The sequence below is a fragment of the Esox lucius genome, chromosome 15 (assembly GCF_011004845.1).
Source record: "Esox lucius isolate fEsoLuc1 chromosome 15, fEsoLuc1.pri, whole genome shotgun sequence".
NCBI classification, from domain to species: Eukaryota; Metazoa; Chordata; class Actinopteri; order Esociformes; family Esocidae; genus Esox; species Esox lucius.
Genome location: NC_047583.1, coordinates 18,980,321 through 19,002,622, shown reverse-complemented (window position 1 = coordinate 19,002,622; position 22,302 = coordinate 18,980,321). Strand labels below are relative to the sequence as shown.

Here is a 22,302-nt window from a genome sequence, read left to right as displayed (position 1 = left end):
AAAAACAAAGTACCGCTCGTGACCTCGGCAATACCATGATGATACCGGTATGATGATATCGGTAATACCACCTCAGCCCTGTTCAAAAAGGCCAAGCACCTGTTCTTTTTGAGGACACTGAAATAGGCCTGCCTGTCCTGAACTTTTACCGCTGCACAAAAGAGAGCATTCTGACTAACTGTGCCACATTGTGGTTTGGCGGTTGCTCAGTAGCCGACCAGAAGGCCCTGCAACGGGTGGTGAAACCCGCCCAGCACATCCCGGGTACGAAGCTCCCAGCCATCGTAGACCTCCAGACAGCGCAAGCAGTGTCTGCACAGGGCGCACGGCATCATCAGGGACCCTTCAAAATCATGCCACAAACTGTTTGCCCTCTAACCATCAGGCAGGCGGTACAGGTCTCTTCGGTCCCACACCAGCAGGCTCAGGAATAGTTTCTTTCCATCTGCTGCAACCCCGCTGAACTCTGTGACCCATCACTAACCATACCCCACTGCATTTTTACTGTTGTTACATATACATGTCTACCTCTGGGACCTCATTGCTGCGATTTCTACATCCCCGGTTGCACATGCTACCTTACTACTTCAATTTGCCTCAAACATTTTGAATTGGCATTTGTACCCACACAACCATAGGGTAGGAGGGAAAATACAGAGAGGTCCTTGAAGAAATCCTGATCCAGAGCACACAAGCACCTAAGACTGGGGCAAAGAATTATCTTTCAGCACGACAATGTCCCAAGCACACAGCCAAGACCACAGTGGAGTGGCTTTAGGACAAGTCTGTGAATATCCTTGAGTGGCCCAGCCAAATCTCAGACTACTGAGACTGGCGGGGTGGCATTGGCGGGGTGACCTTAATATCAGTTCATCAACACCCCACATCCCATGTGACAGAGCTTAAGAAACCCTAAAAGGCAGAATAGGAGAAACTGACCAAATCCGGGCGTACAAAGTTGGTAAAAGAAAACCCAAGAAGACTTTAAACCTGACAAAGGTGTTTCTACAAATGACCAAATAAATGGTCTGAATAGTTATATTCATGTGTATAATTATATTACTTATATTTATTTTTTATAAATTCACACATATTTATAAAAATGTGTTTTTGCTTTGTCGTTATGGGGTATTGTGTGTAGATTGATGGCAACAAATACATTTAATGATTTAGAAAAATGTCAACAAAATGTGGAAAAAGTGAAGAGGCCTGAATATTTTCTGAAGGTACTCTGTACACAGGGGCGGCAATCACACACAAAGAGTTACTGACTCTTACACAGCCCCATCGGAGACTGCCAGCCCGCTCTACCAACTAATGTTTCTCATTAATAACTGTAGAAAAAAAATCCAATAGGGATAAGACAATCAATTAAGACTAAAACCATCCAAACAGCCTAACGAATGAGCAATGTAGTGCAGAGTCAATACGATCTGAGCTTTTATCGAACTGACTGACATAGAAGACGACATTCGCTCAGGGTAAAGGTGAATGTGTGCAGAGAGATGGATGGATCCTTCCGGAAGGACAGTCAGTGGACAACTTCAGCTATTTGGGGTGACAGGGTTGTATTATGATCAAGAGTGTTGATCCAGTAAATGAAAGGTCGCTGGTTTTAATCCCAGAGCCGACAAGGCGAAACACCCTGTAGTTTTGTCCTTGACAGTAAACCCTAACTACTCCCAGGCTGTTGCTGTAAGAATCTGTTCCCATGCTTACCTGGTAAAATAACAGCTAAAGAAAATAATAAACCAGCTTGACTATTAATACTCAAACTGACATTAACATATAACAGACTTCTTTTGTTTTTACATATAACAGATACTTCATAAATATAGAGATGCTGCTACTTCTAGATCATTATTATCTAAGGTCTTAGCTTGACTGCATGGATTCAATTTAATTCACCTTAGGTTCATGTTTTATCATTTCATTTGTCATCTGGATATAAAAGTTGCGGTCTGTTCTATGAAATTCATATTTGTTTTATGAAAGTACCTCTTAAAATAATTCTATGCTCCCGTATAGGGGCTAATTTACAGTAGCTACATTTATTTTGGCACATCATTTGTTGTATACCCATTGGACCTACACTCTCATCTTTATAGTGTATTTCCAGCACTTGAACAAGTAACATAACAGAATGTACATTTGTACAAACCGCTTGGAAGATCAACAGTAGTTTGGCAAAAATGTGCTGTCTAAGATTCGGATAAATCACCTACGTGGCACAGTTTTCTGAATCCAATTCAACTCGTGAAATGTAGTGCTATTACCACAAATCTACACATTCTGCTATAGAGAAGTACAAAATAAAACAAGTAGGTCTAAGCCATCAATTAAAGGTAATCCCCCTCAACATGTGATGTGTTTTATATCTTCAGTCTGTCAATTTCAAGCCACTTTTGGTCAAATCCAGTTTGCCAGTAGTCCCTCCCTCTCTCTGGTCCATTCTGTAGCTCATCCAATTTCACTATCAAGCCTCTTCACACTTGGTATAAAAAACAATAACCGAGCATGAATTTTTAAAGATATTGCCTCTCATTCCTCCAACTAAGGCTACTGGTGTCACCTGCTTGTAAAATCACATACATTTTCTTTTGTTTAGCTAGCACATTAATAGCGGAATAATTGCTCCCCCTTTCTCTTTTGCTGCTGCGTACTGCACAGAGACCTGATGAAAATGTAGGAGTGTTTGATCGGGTTCAAGTGTGGGCTCGGGCTGAGCCACTCAAGGACATTCACAGACTTGTCCAAAAGCCATTCCTACATTGTCTTCGCACTGTGCTTAGGGACGATATTCTTATTCTAAATACAGTCAGCAGAGGTCAATACCAATGTTTTGTCATATCTGTACACATGTACTCTGGCTTTAAAAAAAATAAAAATTCTGATGACGCTGCCAATTTCAACAAATGCAAAAAAGACTGAAAACTCATGAAAAATGTATACCATAAATATCACTAATACTCTTTCTGCAATTGTAAATTACACAATGCCTGGATATAAATGCAGTCAATAAGGTATTAGACCTAATCAACAAAACTGCAACAGAGACAAAAATAATAAAAATAAAACAATCGGACACATGATGAGCAAACGGATTCTTCTAAAATCAACCAATACCAATTTCTGGCCGATAATATCTGTGCATCCCTAATGGAGAGGATTGGTGAACAGAGATCTTCAGGTCTCCCCGCTGATGTTCAATGGGATTCGTGTCAGTGTCATTTTGTCAGTGCAACTCCATGAACACCTGGATTAAAGCACAAAACATGCGTAGGCGCGTGGTTCGTGGGGATAGAGTAAATCGAACCCCAAGAGACCGGCGTCTCTCCAACATAGAATCCCAACCAATCAGCTGTGGTCTCCTTTGAGTCCAGCCACCGCCTGTGGGGCGCTTCACATGACTGGAGCATCTCATGTAGACTGTGCCTGCAACCGTGTCATTACCTTCCCAACAGGGAAAACAAAACCAATGGCTTTCTCCTCATTTCAGAACCTTGCTTGAGACGTGTTTCCTTTCGGGGCCCGTGTTTGTTTTAATGGCTGGGTCGGGTTCTAGTTGACAGCAGAAGAGGCATTACGAGTGTCTCTTACCTTCCCCCCACTGAGAGGGTGTTGTGTGTTCAATTAGAACGAAACACACCACAGATGTGTGGAGTGAATCATGGGCATTTTTTGAAAACAGCCCCCTTCAAAATGGCCGCCCTGAAAATAGAAAATCAGTCTCGTTTATGCGGCTGCCGTTTTCCCAGCATATGTGAGAAAACAGGAATCAGCTCCATTTGTCCCCTCTCTCTGTGACAGCGCTTTCTCTGCTCTTTTCCCCTTCCTCCCTCTCTCTCTTGTTCTCTGGTGCAGCCCTCTCTTTAAAACAGCACTGATTTTCTGAAGACGAGTGAAACAATGAAACATCTGTGTGACTTTCTGGCACGCTCGCTATTTCCCGGGTACCCAGGGTGCATTTCTCATCTCTCAGCATAGTAATCAACCGCTGCTTTTCCCTCGGCCGATCTCCCGTCGTCTCCCTTCAACACTCCTCTCTGTCAGATAGATTCAAATGTACCAAGAGTACTTCTTACATTGGCTTGGAATTGAAAGGAATGAAAAAGAAGCAAATAGAAGAAAATGCAATTGAATCACAGACCCGGCCCCCTTCTCTTCATATTGATCACATTTGCATAGTAAAAGGGCAGCTGACGTAGGCGCTGTTATTTCGGTCAAAAATACCACCTTGGTGTCTTAAACCCAGTGCTAAGCTCCACATTGTATGGCGGGACAACTATGTTGTTCTATGCTAGTGGGCATCTCTGCAACATGCACAGTGGTAGAGGCGTAAAGTTCACTGCCTTTACCCAATCATCTGCAACCCCCCACAACCCACACGCACACACAAACATACAGTTACACAAACATGCACACACACACCAACCCATACCCCCTTCCACTACAGTAGCCAGTATCCTTCAAGCATTATTCATGAGGGCTAAGTAAGCTACATTTAATTTGCCAATCAGCTGGTGGCGTCGTGGGTAATGAGATGCTAATAGCAGAGGAGCCTGTATTCCCCGAGCCAGAGGCCCTCCATGTGTCTTGGAAAACCAGAGGAAGAAAGTGTTGAGGACTGCATAATCCCACAAGAGATAATGCTATCTGCATCGGCCAGCGTCGTCGCCTCGTCCTCTACTCAGCGTTTTGATGATGCGTCGACTGCTCTTCGTCTTCTGCTTACTCTTCTAATCAGCGGCGTACGCTAGGGACCGGAACTGGTCTGTGGGGTAACTCAGTGTTTTAATATGAACAGAGCCAAGTGATGTGTCCTGTCGGGTTGTTTGTTGAGTTTCCAATACACTGGAGACACGTTAAGTAAAACTCTTCCAAGGCTTGAGTTATGGCCAAAACTGTCGGGTATATATTGCAGCAGTGCAGTGATCCAAGGATGCTGCTGATCCTTTTGGAGAACAGTTGGGTCCGAGGGTCATCTAAAGGCTTATGGTCATCCAAATGAGCTTGGTATTTGAATAATTTGGTTGCGGCAGTACGTTCCACTGCAAAATCAACACACACATACAAACACACGATCCTTAATTAATCTAAAATGATTATATTATGCTGAAAAATACTATCCACGCACGCTAACAGCTCATTATCACCTTGACAAGGTATCACCCAACATAGACATCATGCCAATCTCCACAGTATTTTTTTTGATTTTCAGCAGCCCAGCAAAAACAACTTCCCACAACTCAGCACTCTGCATTCACGCAGATTAATTACCCCCCATTAGCTTTATCTGGGCAGAAGCTTGTTTACACACACACACACACACACACAATAGGAATGTACAATAACAAACACACACACACACACACACACACACACACACACACGCAACCAGACAAAGACACACATACAGAATAGCAACACGCCCTCGCCACACTGTGTGTGAAATTGTCTCTTTCCCGCGTGGGAGGCAGCTGGTACTGAGAGGAGGTCAGCCGGTGGGCAGTGTCGTGTTTATACCCCCCTCACAGTCCCTCTGTGATTGATATTCACTATTGATTTCCATTTAGAGGCCCCTGACGGCCCCTGGTGGGCCAGTGCTGTTTGTTTAATAAGGTCCAGATACACTACATCACTGGTTAATTTAGTCTCTGCAGGGGCTTGGTTGTCTTTCCGGTTGATCCTGTCATTTACACAGATACCAACAGCCGCTGCGCATACACTGAACACACACAGAGACACACACAGTTTCTCTAACAATAGGATACACTGTTCGCAAACTAATGAAAATATGTAGACATAGATCCTAAGGTCAAAGATAATCCAGTCCAGACCACATTATTAACTGAATAGGATTTTATAATGGGCAATCTGGTCCGAAGACAAGCAACAATAAGTTGCCGCCTTGCTCATTTTTTTTTAAGTTATCTTGCGGATCTGTATTGCAAGATGAATTATTCAGCAAAGTTTGGTCTGAATCTGGTCAGTGGTGTCAGACATAATGACGGAGTAATGTTGTAACTAACAAATCAATGATCCATGGCTGAAATCTAACAACTATTTTGATAATCGATCAATATTTAAATTACTACTTCGATTAATCAATTAATTGGATAGAATTTTTATTTCTTTATTTAAAATAAATTAAAGTGGTCAGTGTTTTTCTTCTGCTTTTACAATGCCTTCATTAAAATTACTGTAGTCAGTAGTTATAAAATAAATAAAAATGTGCTAAAGGGTTATCATAATATCATTTTCAATAGTTGGACAGTGTTGCCAGATGGGGTGGTTTCCCGCACAATTGGGCTATTTTTTAATAACAGTGTGCAGGCAAAAATGGGTTTAGGAGGGTCGGTTTACAGATAGGGTTGTATAGAGAGTCCACAGATGATTAAACAGTTTACAATCAATGAATTCTGGCAACCCTACTGTTAGAAAAGCATTGCAGGGTATCATGAAGCTGGTTGACAGACTTTTGACTGATACTGTAAATGTTAATGGAAACTAATGTATTTAAATGCCTCAAAAGTTCTGTGGCAGAGAAATAGAACTCACCAAATTAACACTAATGGGTTAATTTTGAATGCTTAAACGTAAAGTGGTCCCAGACATTTAAAGTTTTTGGTCGTAGCTACAGCCTCCGCCATCTTTCAAAAAGTTATTTGTGGCTGCATCTCGTGTTGAGCCAACTAATCGATATTAACATTCATTACCAACTATTTTTATTATCGACGTTATTGATCTTTATCGATTAGTTGACCTTAGATTACCTTTTCCTAACTGGCATTTTACAACCAAAAATCCACCTATATATATCACCCTACTTCTAAATAAGGACAACTTTTTAAAAGCACAGTGACAAATGAGGCCTTACAAAATGGGGCATCACTACTGGTAATGAGAATGGGAGAGCTTCAGTACTGTATAGTCTGTCCTTGGTCTGGTCACTCTCTACCAGCCTAAAGTCATTAATCACATGACAACAACTAGGGCAGCCATCTTATCAGTTCATAGATGGAGTTATTACTTAGATGATGTAAGATGTACTATTGCTGGGTCGGAGCTGGAGTGTGTGTATTTCATGTTCTAACGGTCATATATATAGGATGCACAAGAGAAACTGCCCAAAAACGTGCAGGTATTTGTGAGTTCCTATTCAACAATGCTAGTCTCTGTGCAAGTATGTTCGTAAGGAAACAAGTGTCACTCTGTCTTAACCAGAATCCCTCAGGTCAGAAGCTGGAGGTTTCTCTCACATGGATCAGCCAGTCCACACACATGCTGTGGGAGAACCATAGCTAGGCTGCATCTAAATAACACAAAAATACAGATAGCCACGCCAGAGTCGCCTAGAGTTGCTCACTTGCAGGCGTGGAAGCAGCCTTTGTTTGTAGCATTGAATATAGTACAGACATATGAAGAAACCTCAGGTAACTAAATGGATGATGGCTGCAATAAACATATATGTCCATCCAATCTATGAAATGTATTCACTCAAGTATGTAATAACTGAATCTTTTATTTTAATATTATTACAAATCCTAGTTAACCTAATATTAGAAAGGTAATCAAATTGTTTTTCTTCTCATAGGATAATATGAAAATTGGTCAAGATTCTTGAAGTCAATGAAAAATCCATATGATTTATCAAATGGGACCAAATGATTTAATTATCTTCTCATCACAAATATTAGAAGAAAACAAGAGGGAAACTCATGGCTATCGTGTCACATCATAGAGAGTGTGGAAACTAATCATTGCTACTATCAACTCTTTTAGTTCATGCTCCATTTTCTATTAACTTTTGTCGTAAAAAATAAACCTGTGATTGACAAAACAGATGTTCACCGATTTTTACAAAAAACATTACAGTTGGACCCTGTAAAAAAAACGTGATTGGTCTGTGCCCAATGAGAATCACTGGGGATTTGCATAAAGTTTTAAAAAGCCAGATTCAATAAGAGGTGGAGGAGATGGAAACACGCTGGTCATTGAATGTAGGCACATGTATACGTATAACAATCCAGCCAGCAGTCAACCAATCAGGTTCAGGTTGTCGTGTTAAGTCAAGCCATTGCTAAGCTAGTCCCATCAAACAACACTGACAAAGTATCGATAACAAAAGCAATGCACGGTAATAATGACTTCCAGTCATCTCCCTAAAAGTATATGAACAATTTCCTTGCTTTTCACCACATGCTCGCATCGCCAACTAGTGCCCTGGCCCACTTTGCTACCCATCATTGAAAGTGAATAGGGCTCCGATGTTTTAGCTCTTGCCCTGGAAGTAGTGTAAACGTAACTTTAGGATAAAGAGCATCCAGTCATGAGGACAGATAACCACATGATTAGTGATTTCATGTTATTTTTTGCATTTAAGTAATTTAAGCAGCTTACAAGAGCAATTAGTGTTAAAGGGATAGTTAACCCAAATAACAAAACGGCACATTGATGTCATTACCCTGTAATCAGTCTAGGGACAAGTGCAAAGTGCATGACTAAACTGTCAGAGAGGGTCTGCACAAACGTGTCCTACATGGGAGGCCGGGAAGGAGGAAGCCTCTGCTCTCAAACAAGAATATCAAGAAACGAATTATGTTAGCCCGACAACACCGCATTGTCAGCTGTCATGGTAAAAACTAAACTCTGCTCAAACTCTGCCCAACCATGAAGCATAAAGGTGGTGTCATTATGGTTTGGGGTTGCTTCCTCAGGGCATTACCAACTTGACATCATTGAGTCAAACATGATTTCCATATTGTAGAAAATTATTCTAGAGTAGAATGTAAAGCCAACTGTCAAAAAGCTGAAGCTGAACCAAACATGCATCTTGCAACAGAACAATGACCTTTAATGCATTAAAAGCCTTTGCTCAAGTAGACTGGCCCTTCCTACCAACCTGTGTCAGAATAGAGCATGAGGATTGACACTTTTTCTATTGGTGCGGTCCAGAGAAATCACTTTACAGTAATAAGCTTCAAGCATGCTTGAGAAGAAAGACTTTTACCGTAACAATAAAAACAACAGGCAGCTAATATGCAGCCAGCTATACAAAGGTGGCTAGTTTGCTTTAAAAGATAACATTTTACATGTACACGTTAAGCATTTTGTAGACCATCTCATGAAATAGCGAATTAGACATTTTAAGTAAATGCTATGTTCAGAGACAAAATGTAAACTTTTCTATTTGCCATCTAGGGATTTGATCTGGTTAGACGCTAAAGATGCTAGCCTGCGGCCTGACTGCGGCCTGCCTGCTGCCTGACTAATAACAAACCAGAAGCTTAGAAGTTACTGGAATTTTTTATAAATGATTATGATTGGCGGATTCAGAAGAATATGTGGAGTTGCTTTAACTTGGACAAATTTGCTTAAACATCAGCATGTGAGGGAGCATTTAAGGGTAACTTTGCCCTTTCTGGTCTAAGGATCACTGCAAACTGGGAGTATAGCTATTAATACATATATTGTAGCACTAAGCTGTTCTAAGTACTGCCCTTGTTGTCGTCACCGTAAAAGCAGGTGTACAGCTCGTAATCACACCAGCCCAGAGTGCCAATAACTTACTGCTCTGACCCGATTTTCTGTCAGTGTGTGTCTGTGTGTGTAAGTGTCAGAGAGTCTGGGTGTTTATAACAAATGCTTCCCAAAAGGTCTAGTCTATACATGGGCCTTAAAAGAGGTGGGAGCGAGATTACATGGTCACACAGTGTCTCAGGACACACTGGGGAAAGACCCGTACACAGTGGAGGCAAAACAATACGTAGCCTGGCAGTAAAGACTGTTTACGGCTGAAAGCAGTAGAGCTTTAAAAACAGTGTCTGACAGACACGACACTCAACAAATCAATAGCCTGTAAAAGGCTCCTGTGTGAGCAAATAGCCGTGACTGGCAGGAGACTTTTTCCACCAGAGCCTGCAGTGACGCTGATATTCCCAGGCGGCCATCTTAAGTAAGTCACCGCTCGTCTCCCCCTCCTGTCTCACCCCTAGTGTTAACATATCTCCTTCCTTGTTCCCAAGCAACTGCTGACTAGGCTGATTCTTATACCCTAAGCTGCCTCTGTGTGTGTAACCACGGTGACATGGCAGTAAAAACTGCTTAAGGCTTAAAGGCTCTACCAGGAGTCCCAGACGAAGACTAAATTACATTATGATTTCTAGTTTTTGCTCTCTCCCTCTCCCACAAGTGACAAGGACAGCCATTTCCCTTGTTCACTTCGCTGACAATTGACTTGTCTGCTGTAAAAAAAAAGAAAGAAAGAAAAAAAAAAGGAATATGCTTGAGGGAGCTAATGGAAGGAGGGATGAGGAAAAAAGGACACCACTGAGGTTTCACTTCTCAGTCCATGGTTTATCTTTTTTTTGGTTTGTGGTTTTTCGGTTGTGGGTAAGTCCATATCCCATGCCAAGGCGGACTCGGTCCTACACAAAGCTGCTAAGCCCAGAGCCGTCAGTTTTATAAGGTTAATCTCTGTCCAAAGGTAACCACTGATGTTTGTTGGCCTAGCTATTTACAGTTCACCAGACATCAAACCAGTGCATCTGCCCACTTGACACTAACAAACCGTCCTTTATCCCTTCCCCACTTAACTTTCTCTATCCTTATATGTATGAGGTCTACAGTAAACACCCCTTAGAGCCCCAAGACTATCCTCTTCATGTCACATACATAGCAGGAAAATCTCGTCCCATACAAGACATCAAAGACATGCAGCCCCCACCCCGTGGTCGCAATTGCCCACCCCTCCCAAATAAAGACTAATAATACATAGCTAGCTCCTTCAAGTGGCCCCAACTTATCCCTTGGCTGCCTGGCGGTGTATGGTTGTAATTGTCAGTGAATGGCCCTCAGTGCTCCAGGCAACCTTTGATGAGGCCTGCTGCCAGAGAGAGTCAGAGTGGCTGGCTTGGGTAAGTGGCTGTTGACAAAACCTCTTCAACAAGAGCGCAGAGCAGCTGGCCCCTGTTCTACAGAGAGACAGTGAGAGAGAGTGATGGAGAGAGAGAGGAGAAAGGTAGAGTGAGATTCTGTGTGTGGGGGAAAGTGAGAGAAGGCTAACTGTGTGGAACCAAGCTCATTAACTAAAAATTCACACAGGCCAGTTAGTAGTGAACACAGCACCTCGGAATCCCAACATCTGAGTCAATGACACACTAGAGCTAACAACACCTGAACACCAACACCCCACTGCACAGTAACTCAACAACACACTACAGCAATGCAATGTCTGGAACAGCACGACTGACTACACAAGCTACAAATGTCAAGCTACATGCTATAGGAACGTACACGGTAGGCATTAAAAGCGTACCCATTCTACACGAATAAATGAGCTGTACGAATGCTTATGCTAATGAAACCACAAGCTAAGTAATTGCACATATTATGCAACCGAAACGCTGTACAAATGTTCACGCTATCCAATCTACACAATTAAAAACCTATTGAACTGTACAGAATAGACAACCTACAAGTTCCAAAGCTGAATACCTACATGCACACATACAATAGGGGGCTAGGCTTTGAGTTAATACAACATCTCCTTCCTATTTCTGGGTGATTGTCCGTGAAATAAAGCCACAGGATGAAGACATTTCAGGCAATCACAGAAGTGAGCATTACAACTGTAAAAATGTTGCAGTTTACTCCTCTGCTCCGTATATTGACAGAAGATTATAGGGCATCATAATGAAGGTAAACAGTCAGAATGACGCTTGCGCGCACACACACACAGACACACACACACAACCATGGCTTCATCATAATTAGGCAACAGACCTCCTCTCTGGACTAATTGTAATCAGTGTGTGTAGCCAGCCTTGACCAGAGGTCCCAGAGGGTGTGAGTGAGTGTGTGTGTGCGTGTGTGTGTGTATGTGTGTGCATATCCCTCCATGCAGACACACACACACACACACAAACATACCCACCCCGGCCGAGGCAGTCGTGTTGAACCGTGCTCTTCAGGGTTCATCGCACCCCTCTAGTGGAGCACATACACGCACACACACACACGCACGCATGCACACACACGCACCAGCAAAGGTGAGCGACTTTGACCTTACAGAGTGTTGCTTTTTTTAAAGCAGTATTTTGTACTTTGAAGGTGTCTTCGGCAACATGGAATAAATCACACGAGGGCATGTATGAGGATACATGGAATAAATCACACGAGGGCATGTATGAGGATACATGGAATAAATCACACGAGGGCATGTATGAGGATACATGGAATAAATCACACGAGGGCATGTATGAGGATACATGGAATAAATCACACGAGGGCATGTATGAGGATACATGGAATAAATCACACGAGGGCATGTATGAGGATACATGGAATAAATCACACGAGGGCATGTATGAGGATACATGGAATAAATCACACGAGGGCATGTATGAGGATACATGGAATAAATCACACGAGGGCATGTATGAGGATACATGGAATAAATCACACGAGGGCATGTGTGAGGATACATGGAATAAATCACACGAGGGCATGTGTGAGGATACATGGAATAAATCACACGAGGGCATGTGTGAGGATACATGGAATAAATCACACGAGGGCATGTGTGAGGATACATGGAATAAATCACACGAGGGCATGTGTGAGGATACTTGGAATAAATCACACGAGGGCATGTGTGAGGATACATGGAATAAATCACACGAGGGCATGTATGAGGATACATGGAATAAATCACACGAGGGCATGTATGAGGATACATGGAATAAATCACACGAGGGCATGTATGAGGATACATGGAATAAATCACACGAGGGCATGTATGAGGATACATGGAATAAATCACACGAGGGCATGTATGAGGATACATGGAATAAATCACACGAGGACATGTATGAGGATACATGGAATAAATCACACGAGGGCATGTATGAGGATACATGGAATAAATCATATGAGGGCATGTATGAGGATACATGGAATAAATCACACGAGGGCATGTATGAGGATACATGGAATAAATCACACGAGGGCATGTATGAGGTTACATGGAATAAATCACACGAGGGCATGTATGAGGATACATGGAATAAATCATATGAGGGCATGTATGAGGATACATGGAATAAATCACACGAGGGCATGTATGAGGATACATGGAATAAATCATATGAGGGCATGTGTGAGGATACATGGAATAAATCACACGAGGGCATGTATGAGGATACATGGAATAAATCACACGAGGGCATGTATGAGGATACATGGAATAAATCACACGAGGGCATGTATGAGGATACATGGAATAAATCATATGAGGGCATGTATGAGGATACATGGAATAAATCATATGAGGGCATGTATGAGGATACATGGAATAAATCACACGAGGGCATGTATGAGGATACATGGAATAAATCACACGAGGGCATGTATGAGGATACATGGAATAAATCATATGAGGGCATGTATGAGGATACATGGAATAAATCATATGAGGGCATGTATGAGGATACATGGGTGTGTGCCACCCCCCACCCGCAAAATCAGTTTAAAGGTCAGAAAATCTTTGAAGGTTTAAAAACTGCACTGTAATACCTTCAGAGAGACTGAGGAAGAGGGGAGGAGAGAGAGAGAACGTGAGGTGTGTGAAACATCAGGCCAATAAAGCAAAATTGAGAGGAATACAGAGAGAAAGAAAGACAATAAAGAAAATGGGTAGAAAGAGAAAGACGGTGTATTACAGAATAAAAATAACTGGTGAAAAGATAAAAGGGGACATGACGGGAGACACGCAGCAACAGGGTCAATGTGACGGGGGAGAAATCGAGCGAAAAGGAGTGTGCAGTTGTGTGTCAAACAGAGAGTGAGAGAAAGAGCAGAGTGGCGCAGAGGAAACTAACAGGGGTCTTGTATGGGTCATCTGGAGCGGCGCAGCTAAAGTGTTTACACCGCGTCTTTCACGTGAGCCCTTTAAGCACCAGCATTTATCCCATTACACTTCTACACTCTCACACACGGAATTCACCTCAGGCAAACGTTCTCAGGCCTCCACAGCCACCCTCCCTTCCTTTTAAAATACCCCCGCTTTCAAACTCTAGACACGGGTAATTCCACCATTTGCTAAAAAGGGAGAATCTCTTCAAAGCAGCTATCAGAGTCGGAGCAGCATCAAGTGCAGCCTCAGAAAAAGCTTTATGAGGTGGATCAATGCATCAGAAACGAGGTGGAAGTCAGCTGTGTCGTTTTTACTTGCAGGGAAAAAGAAAACTGATTTTTTCATTCATAGAAGCAAATTTCATACAAAGCATCAGGGTTGAACTCTACACAACCCCCCAAAAGCATCACCTGCTCTCATCCTCTCTCATGTGCTTTCTTTCTCCCCCTCTCGGAGGTTGGCTGCAATGGAAGTCTGCGGTGAAAGGTTCTTGGCAAACAGGTCTTCAACTCCTTCTATACTTAGTCTGAACGACTGCATTTCAGTTATACCTGATAATGAATGGCACACATCTGGTTTCTCTGGTCTAAATCAGTCCTTGATAGCAGTGGAACCTGCCCAGAGATTCAGAGGTATCATATAACCACAGTGGGTTGTGGTAGCAGACAATAAAACATCATTGTGAACTAATTTCAATGTTCATGTCTTGACCAGGTAGTCATGTATTTGACCAATAGCACTTGGTCAATGCAACAATCCAACAGGGAATGCAGAGCTAGTCAGGCACGTGTCCAAGTTTCCAGTAGCTGACTCAAGGTGTAGATCGGATGCCCTTACCTGCGATTTGAGTTCCCAGTACTCCTCGGTTCCATACTCCATGTTCCTCAAACACAAGTAGTCATAGCTGATGATGATGGTCTACAGGAAAAACAGACATTTTAAATCCAAAATATTTACGGTTGTTTACTGACCATAGGTACAGCCCCAAGTTTGGTTGGCTGACATTGCGTATTGACCATAGCTGAAACAGATTGGAGGGAAGACTGCAGTAGTGTAGTTTGTAACACTGACCAGACTGTGTCCTGTATGTGTTAAAGTATGGAACACTTCTTTTAAAATATCATGCAAACATTTTAGGCCATCTGAGAATTTTCTTAAAAGCTATTTATATATTTATTTTACCACTAATTTGCATAGTACTTTGTAGTCATTACCGTGCTGAAACGTCTTCCGCAATCAGTCCTCTGCCCAAATACGATTAATCAAAATATGTTTGTAAATCTCAACATTCAGAATAACATGAATTTTGACCAGTTTGCCCACACCGATGTCTACAATGCACCCACAGAACACAGCAGAGCCACCATGCTACACAGAAGGCAGCAGACCGGGACCAACGCGCTTCTCGACAACTCTTCTTCTGACATAATGGCATCTTTGAGAACAAAAACTATTTATTTGGATCCATCAAACTTTCCACCACCGGTTGTTGTACAACGATTTATGGTCTTTAAAACATGAATTGTTTCTTAGTTGGAACACACTTTCTTGTTAGAATTATTCTCACTGTGTGTGTACTTTGGTGCCAGATGATTTTGCCAGATGTTCAGCAAGGACATCATAGGATTTCCTTCTGTCCCTCATGGAAGTGACCTTTAAGTGCTAATCATCAGTACTTAAGTTAAATAGCTTTCAACTAATTTCTCAGACAGTCTAAGACCTTTGCACAGTTTAAATAATTATTTATACAGTTGTTCAGTAAAGTATTACAAATTTCAAAAGGGTTAAGATAAACATTCCCTTCAAACTTTGCTTTTGTCAAATAATCCTCAATTTGCAGCAATTACAGCCTTGCAGACCTTAGGCATTCTAGTCAATTTGTAGAGGTAATCTAAAGATATTTCAACCCATGCTTCCTGAAGAACTTTCAACAAGTTGGATTGGCTTGATGGGCACTTCTTACGTACCATACGGTCAAGAAGCTCCCACAACAGCTCAATAGGTTTGAGATCCGGTGACTGTTCTAGCCACTCCATTACGGACACAATACCAGCTGACAGCCTCTTCATTAAATAGTTCTAACATAGCTTGGATCTGTGCTTTGGGCCATTGTCCTGCTGTAAGAGGAAATTGGCTCCAATCAAGCACCATCCAAAGGGCATGGCGTTGCAAAATAGAGTGTCAGCCTTCCTTCTTCAGGATTCCTTTTACCCTGTACAATTACTACCACCCACATTACTACCACCAAAGCCTTTTCATTTGGTCTGCGTCTCACAAATGTTCTTCTGAAACATAGATTTTTCTGTCTAAAACACTTTTTTCCAGTGTCAGTGTTCTTTTACCCATCTTAATCTTTTCTTTTTATTGGCCACTCTGAGATATGGCTTTTACTTTGCCTCTTCACTGTTGACATTGAGACTGGTGTTTTGTAGGTATTATTTAATAAAGCTGCCACTTGAGGCCCAGTGAGGCATCTGTTTCTCAAACTAGACACTATTGTATTTGCCTCTTGCACAGTTGTGCACTAGGGCCTCCCACTCTTTCTATTCTGGTTAGAGACAGAATGCGCTGTTGTGAGAAGGGATTAGTACACAGGGCCGTATAAGATCTTCAATATCTTGGCAATTTTTTTGCATGAAATAGCCTTAATTTCTCAGAACAAGAATGGATGGACAAGTTTCAGAAGAAAGTTCTTCGTTTATGATCATTTTTAGCCTCTAATTGAACCCAGAACTGCTGATGCTCATAGATACTCAACTAGTCTAAAGAAGACCATTTTTATTGCATCTTTAATCAGCACAACAGATTTCAACTTTGCTAACATAATTGCAAAAGGATTTTCCAATGATCAATTAGCCTTTTAAAATGATAACCTTGGATTAGCAAACACAACTTGACATTGGGACACAGGACTGATGGCTGCTGATAATGGGCCTCAGTTACATTATACTTACACATTATACTTAATACTTGTACATTTTCTGCCCTCTTCTATTGGTACTTCTGGTTAGATGCTAACTGCCTTTCTTTGTACTGTACTTGTACTGTTCAATGACAATCAAGTTTAATCTAATCTAATTTGTAAACCTATGTACAGTGAGGTAAAAAAGTATTTGATCCCCTGCTGATTTTGTACTTTTGTCCACTGACAGAAATGATAAGTCTATAATTTTAATGGTAGGTTTATTTGAACAGTGAGAGACAGAATAACAAAAAAACAATACTGAAAAACGCACATCAAAAATTTTATAAATTGATTTGCAATTTAATTAGTGAAATAAGTATTCAACCCCTCTACAAAACATGACTTAGCACTTGGTGGCAAAACCCTTGCTGGCAATCATAGAGGTCAGACGTTTCTTCTAGTTGGTCACCAGCTTTGCACACATCTCAGGAGGGATTTTGTCCCACATGTCTTTGCAGATCTTCTCCAAGTCATTAAGGTTTCAAGGCTAACATTGGGCAACCTGAACCTTCAGCTCCCTCCACAGATAATCTATGGGATTAAGGTATGGAGACTGGCTAGGCCACTCCAGGACCTTAATGTGCTTCTTCTTGAGCCACTCCTTTGTTGCCTTGGCCTTGTGTTTTGGGTCATTGTCGTGCTGGAATACCCATCCACGACCCATTTGCAATGCCCTGGATGAGGGAAGGAGGTTCTCACCCAAGATTTGACGGTACTTGGCTCCGTCCATCGTCCCTTTGATGCAGTGTAGTTGTGCTGTCCCCTTAGCAGAAAAACACACCCAAAGCATTATGTTTCCACCTCCATGTTAGACGGTGGGGATGGGCTTCTTGGGGTCATAGGCAGCATTCCTCCTCCTCCAAACACAGCGAGTTGAGTTAATGCCAAAGAGCTCGATTTTGGTCTAATCTGACAACACTTTCACCCAGTTCTCCTCTGAATCATTCAGATGTTCATTGACAAACGTCATACAGACCAGTACATGTGTTTTCTTGAGCAGGGAGAACTTGCGGGCGCTGCAGGATTGCAGTCCTTCACCAATTGTTTCCCAGTTGCCTTGAGATCATTAACAAGATCCTCCCGTGTAGTTCTGGGCTGATTCCTCAACGTTCTCATGATCATTGCGACTCCACGAGGTAAGATCTTGCATGGAGCCCCAGACCGAGGGAGATTGACAGTTATTTTGTGTTTCTTCCAGTAGCGAATAATCGCACCAACTGTTGTCACCTTCTCACCAAGCTGCTTGGCGATGGTCTTGTAGGTCTACAATCTTGTCCCTGAAATCCTCGGACAGCTCTTTGGTCTTGGCCATGGTGGAGAGTTTGGAATCTGACTGACTGACTGCTTCTGTGGACAGGTGTATTTTATACTGGTAACAAACTGAGATTAGGAGCACTCCCTTTAAGAGTATGCTCCTAATCTCAGCTCGTTACCTGTCTAAAAGACACCAGGGAGCCAGAAATCTTTCTGACTGAGAGGGGATCAAACACTTATTTCACTCATTAAAATGCAAATCAATTTATAACATTTTTGACATGTGTTATTCTGGATATTTTTGTTGTCTCTGACTGTTCAAACAAACCTACCATAAGAATTATAGACTGATAATTTCTTTGTCTGTGGGCAAACGTACAAAAACAGCAGGGGACCAAATACATTTTCCCTCACTGTAGATATTCCATAAAAAATCTGCCATTTCCAACAACAGTAGTCATTCACAACATTAACAAAGTTTTCACTGTATTTCTGATCAAACTGATGTTATTCCAACAGACAAAATAAATGCTTTTCTTTCAAAAACCAGCCAACCTCAATAGGGCGTGTGTGGTTCTGTTTGCGGCTATGTACTGACCGTAGCTGCAGCACGTCCAAAGCGGACCAGGCTGAGGTCATTGAAGTCCAGTTTTTTGTTGTACAGGTAGAAGCCAGATGACGCTACCACTGCAGTAGCAAATGATGAAACTCTCAGAAGACGGCCAGCCATTGCAGGCACTAGAATAAAAGGAACTATAGTCTGTCAAGTGGTCTTTTACAGCAATATACTCAAACAAAATACAGTTGAAGGTTCACTTAAATATAAACCATTCCAAATGGTTTCCAAATGTAAACTGATATCTGTACTGTATTTTCAAAAGCACCATCTTCCATACCATTAATTCAACAAACTAGTGGTCTACAGAACATGCAGAGTTGAATTATAGATATTATATAGATTTCAAACCACAAAAAAATGCATTATTGTTAATCAGCTTCACCTTACAATAACAAAAAATATATATATAAACTTTAATTTAGTGGCTAAAAAAAATTATATTGAGAAATAATTGAAAAACACAGGTGCCACAATTATTGGCACCCCTGCATTTAGTACTTTGTGCATCCTCCCCTCGCCAACATAACATCTCAGCCATTTCCTATAATGCTTGATGAGGAAGGTGAACACATACAAAGGATTTGTGACCATTCCTCTGTACAGAAACTCTCCAGATCCTTGGTCCTTGCTTGTGTACTCTCCTTTTCAGGTCACCCCACAGGTTTTTAATGGAATTTAGGTCAGGAACTGTGTTGGCCTTCATAAAAGCTTGATTCTATAGTAAGTGAACATTGTCATGGTGGATTTGGTGGTATGCTTTGTGTCATTGTCTTAGAAGATCCATGTTGGCCCAATTTTTGCCACATGGCAGAAGCAGACAGGTTTTGGTCCAAAATATCTACTTGGTAGAGTCCATGTTTCTATGATTTCTAACAAGGTTCCCAGGTCCTATGGAAGAAATGCAGCCTAGAACAATCATAGATCCATCACCATACTTTACAGCGGGAATTAGTTTGTTTTCTGCATATGAACATGGCTCTTTTAACATCAAAACCACCTCAGGTGTTTGTTGTCCAAAAACTCATCAGACAACAAAATCTGGTACAAATCAAATGATAAACTTTGGTACCAATCTAATGATAAACTTGACTCATTTAATTTGTTTGTTCTCTGGCTTTTCCCATGTTGATGGATCATTAAGGAAGTTAAGCCTGTGTGTCACCTTATACTTATACCCCAGTGAAATAGAATTTCATGGATGACCACTTAAGAGATCCCAAAGACCCAGATTAACTTTGAAATGTCAATCTTATTTGGGAACACACATCATTTACATTTTGTTCATAAGATACTATAGGGGACCCAAACACTGTGGCACGTATGTTTCTGCATGAACACTATTCACTCAATAAAAAGTTAGTCATATTATTTTGCCTCCGAAGCCTTTAATCAACAATCAAACAATTACTATTAGGTTAAAATATAGAATCTTAGCTGTTATTTTAATGTATACCCTAAAAATTATTTCCCCCCATTTAGAGAAGACCAACATTTTTATACTTCCAATTTCAAGGCACCAAAAGTATTGGGCCACATTAATATAATGTCCAAATCAAGCACTGTATGTTTAGTATTTGTTTAACCAAATACAAATCACTTGCATGCAATAATAAGTATGCAACCCATTGACCCCACCGGACAGCAGGGATCTTCTCCGGTGATGCTCTACCAGACCTGTATAGCAGCCATCTTAAGTTTTAGTATATTTAGAGATATATTTATATATTGTATTTATTAATTTGTTTGCACCTTGAAGCTCATTGTGGTTCTGCTGGTGTCTTCTGTGGCTGTCACAACCACTCCTATCTCCTGGAGAATGTTCCTAATTTGTCAGACATTTAATTGTCTTCATCATGGAGGGCACATTCGACTAACCAAGAGCATCTTTCAAGCCAACTCTCCCAAATGTATACTACCCTGAAGAAGGGGGCCTATGTATACAAGTTGTCATTTCTAAATTGTGAAACCATGTTGAAAATCTTCACAAGGACATTCTTACCAGGGTTAGTGTTTGTCCCTATACTAAACCTTAATCAATCAATGACTTCTGAGTCGGGACAAAGGCCTATGCCTCCCCTTTGAATCAACCACTGATTTCTGAGTACATCTGCCCACATAAAATTATTATTATAAGTAAAATTCCCAACTCCTGGAAAACAAGTTGTGTGAGTCTTTTCTAAAAGCCATGACTAAAACTTGACTGAAATGAGACTTGGCCACCTACATCGGCCGTTTCTACTGGAGAAACAAAAAATATATAGATACCTTACTGTACACGGTTTCGTTCGGAAATTATTAGTGCCATTATAATGCTCATGTTGGCCAACGTTCGTTGTCTATGTAATAGCACGGACCAATGTTTGTGGTTGGACTGTCGGAATTCACGGTTTATGCAAGACTAGTGTTATGTGCATTAGGAAAACCAGAAAACTAGCTAGCACAGTTTCATCAAACATATCCGTTATGTAAAAAACTACAAGTAATAAATAGCGGGCGAGCGAAAACCAGTACTTTTTATGTTGTTCAATTTTTTTTTACCTTAATCACAGAGAAATGAGCACACACACTGCCATTCAACCGGTTCCGTGTTTCGACCTCAACGCTTGTTTATGTTTTCGATTGGCTGAAGCGCGAGGCATTATGGATGTTGAAGTCATGACCGCCGCACAATTACTAGATTTGTATGAATTTAACGATTCATTTAAAGATTTGTGTTGTCATTTTACGAAATAAATCTCCTAATATTTAAGTAACCTGTATCTGCAAATGAATCTACGGTGATGTTTTTACAGATAAATATTTTTGGACTACAAATAAATATTACGTAAAATTACGAAAAAAGAAAGCGACATCTTTATTTCTTAAAGCGAAGAGACATCATTCCGCATGAAATCTTCATAACATTTATATTATTTCTCTGATGAAGTAAATAGAATTGTCTGTTGTCATAAATAAATTTAAGGCAGTTCGGAGTTTTGTTGTTTACAGTCAGGAAATTGTAACTAACGTGTAAGTTTATAATATTTTTTTTAATTGCAAAATATAATTTTAACAAAATGCTAGTGTAAAGGTGCAAATTTTATAAACAACTGACATGTGATGGTAAGTCTGTTTTCAAATGCTCCTTAAGTAAAAATAAGCTTTTCTGTTCGATTATAGACTTGTCTCACATCTCTTGTGTGACATACACGCACAAAAAGCAAGGGAGACAGAGGGAGACCATTTTTTTCTCTGTAGGCCATACATTTAATGCTGAGTAACAGCAATGTTTTTTAGTCACTTTTCCATCTCCTAGATTAATGAATACTGAAAATGCCTGTTTCACTAGTACTTTACTTTTAAGTTCCAATCTCATTATAAGATTTTTTCAAAGCCCTTTGATGCTCTTTATCCTATTAATGAATGGTGCCTTGAGTGCAATTTCCCTTTTATTCCAGCTCTTAAATTAATCTGAAGGTGAAATAACATCACACATTTATTTAAATTTCCCGGGGTATTGTGTGAGGACGTTTCTGAGGGTTTCGCTGAGTGTAGCTTCTTTTCTTG

At 41.0% G+C, this 22,302-nt stretch overlaps 1 protein-coding gene across 4 annotated transcripts in view; it reads right to left on the bottom strand.

Moving 5' to 3' along the window:
• adck1 (aarF domain containing kinase 1) overlaps window positions 1–21,370 on the bottom strand; it is a 123,058-nt gene extending 101,688 nt beyond the window's left edge. For all 4 annotated transcript variants that reach the window (XM_034297449.1, XM_029125556.2, XM_029125555.2 and 1 more), the window contains exons 1-3: window positions 21,295–21,370; window positions 18,736–18,875; window positions 14,756–14,836 (exon numbers count right to left, since the gene is read on the bottom strand). In XM_034297449.1, coding sequence (XP_034153340.1) covers window positions 14,756–14,836; window positions 18,736–18,867 — 213 coding nt within the window. In that variant the 5' untranslated portion in view covers window positions 18,868–18,875; window positions 21,295–21,370. The remainder of the gene's footprint in view (window positions 1–14,755; window positions 14,837–18,735; window positions 18,876–21,294) is intronic.
• Window positions 21,371–22,302: the final 932 nt, after the last annotated feature.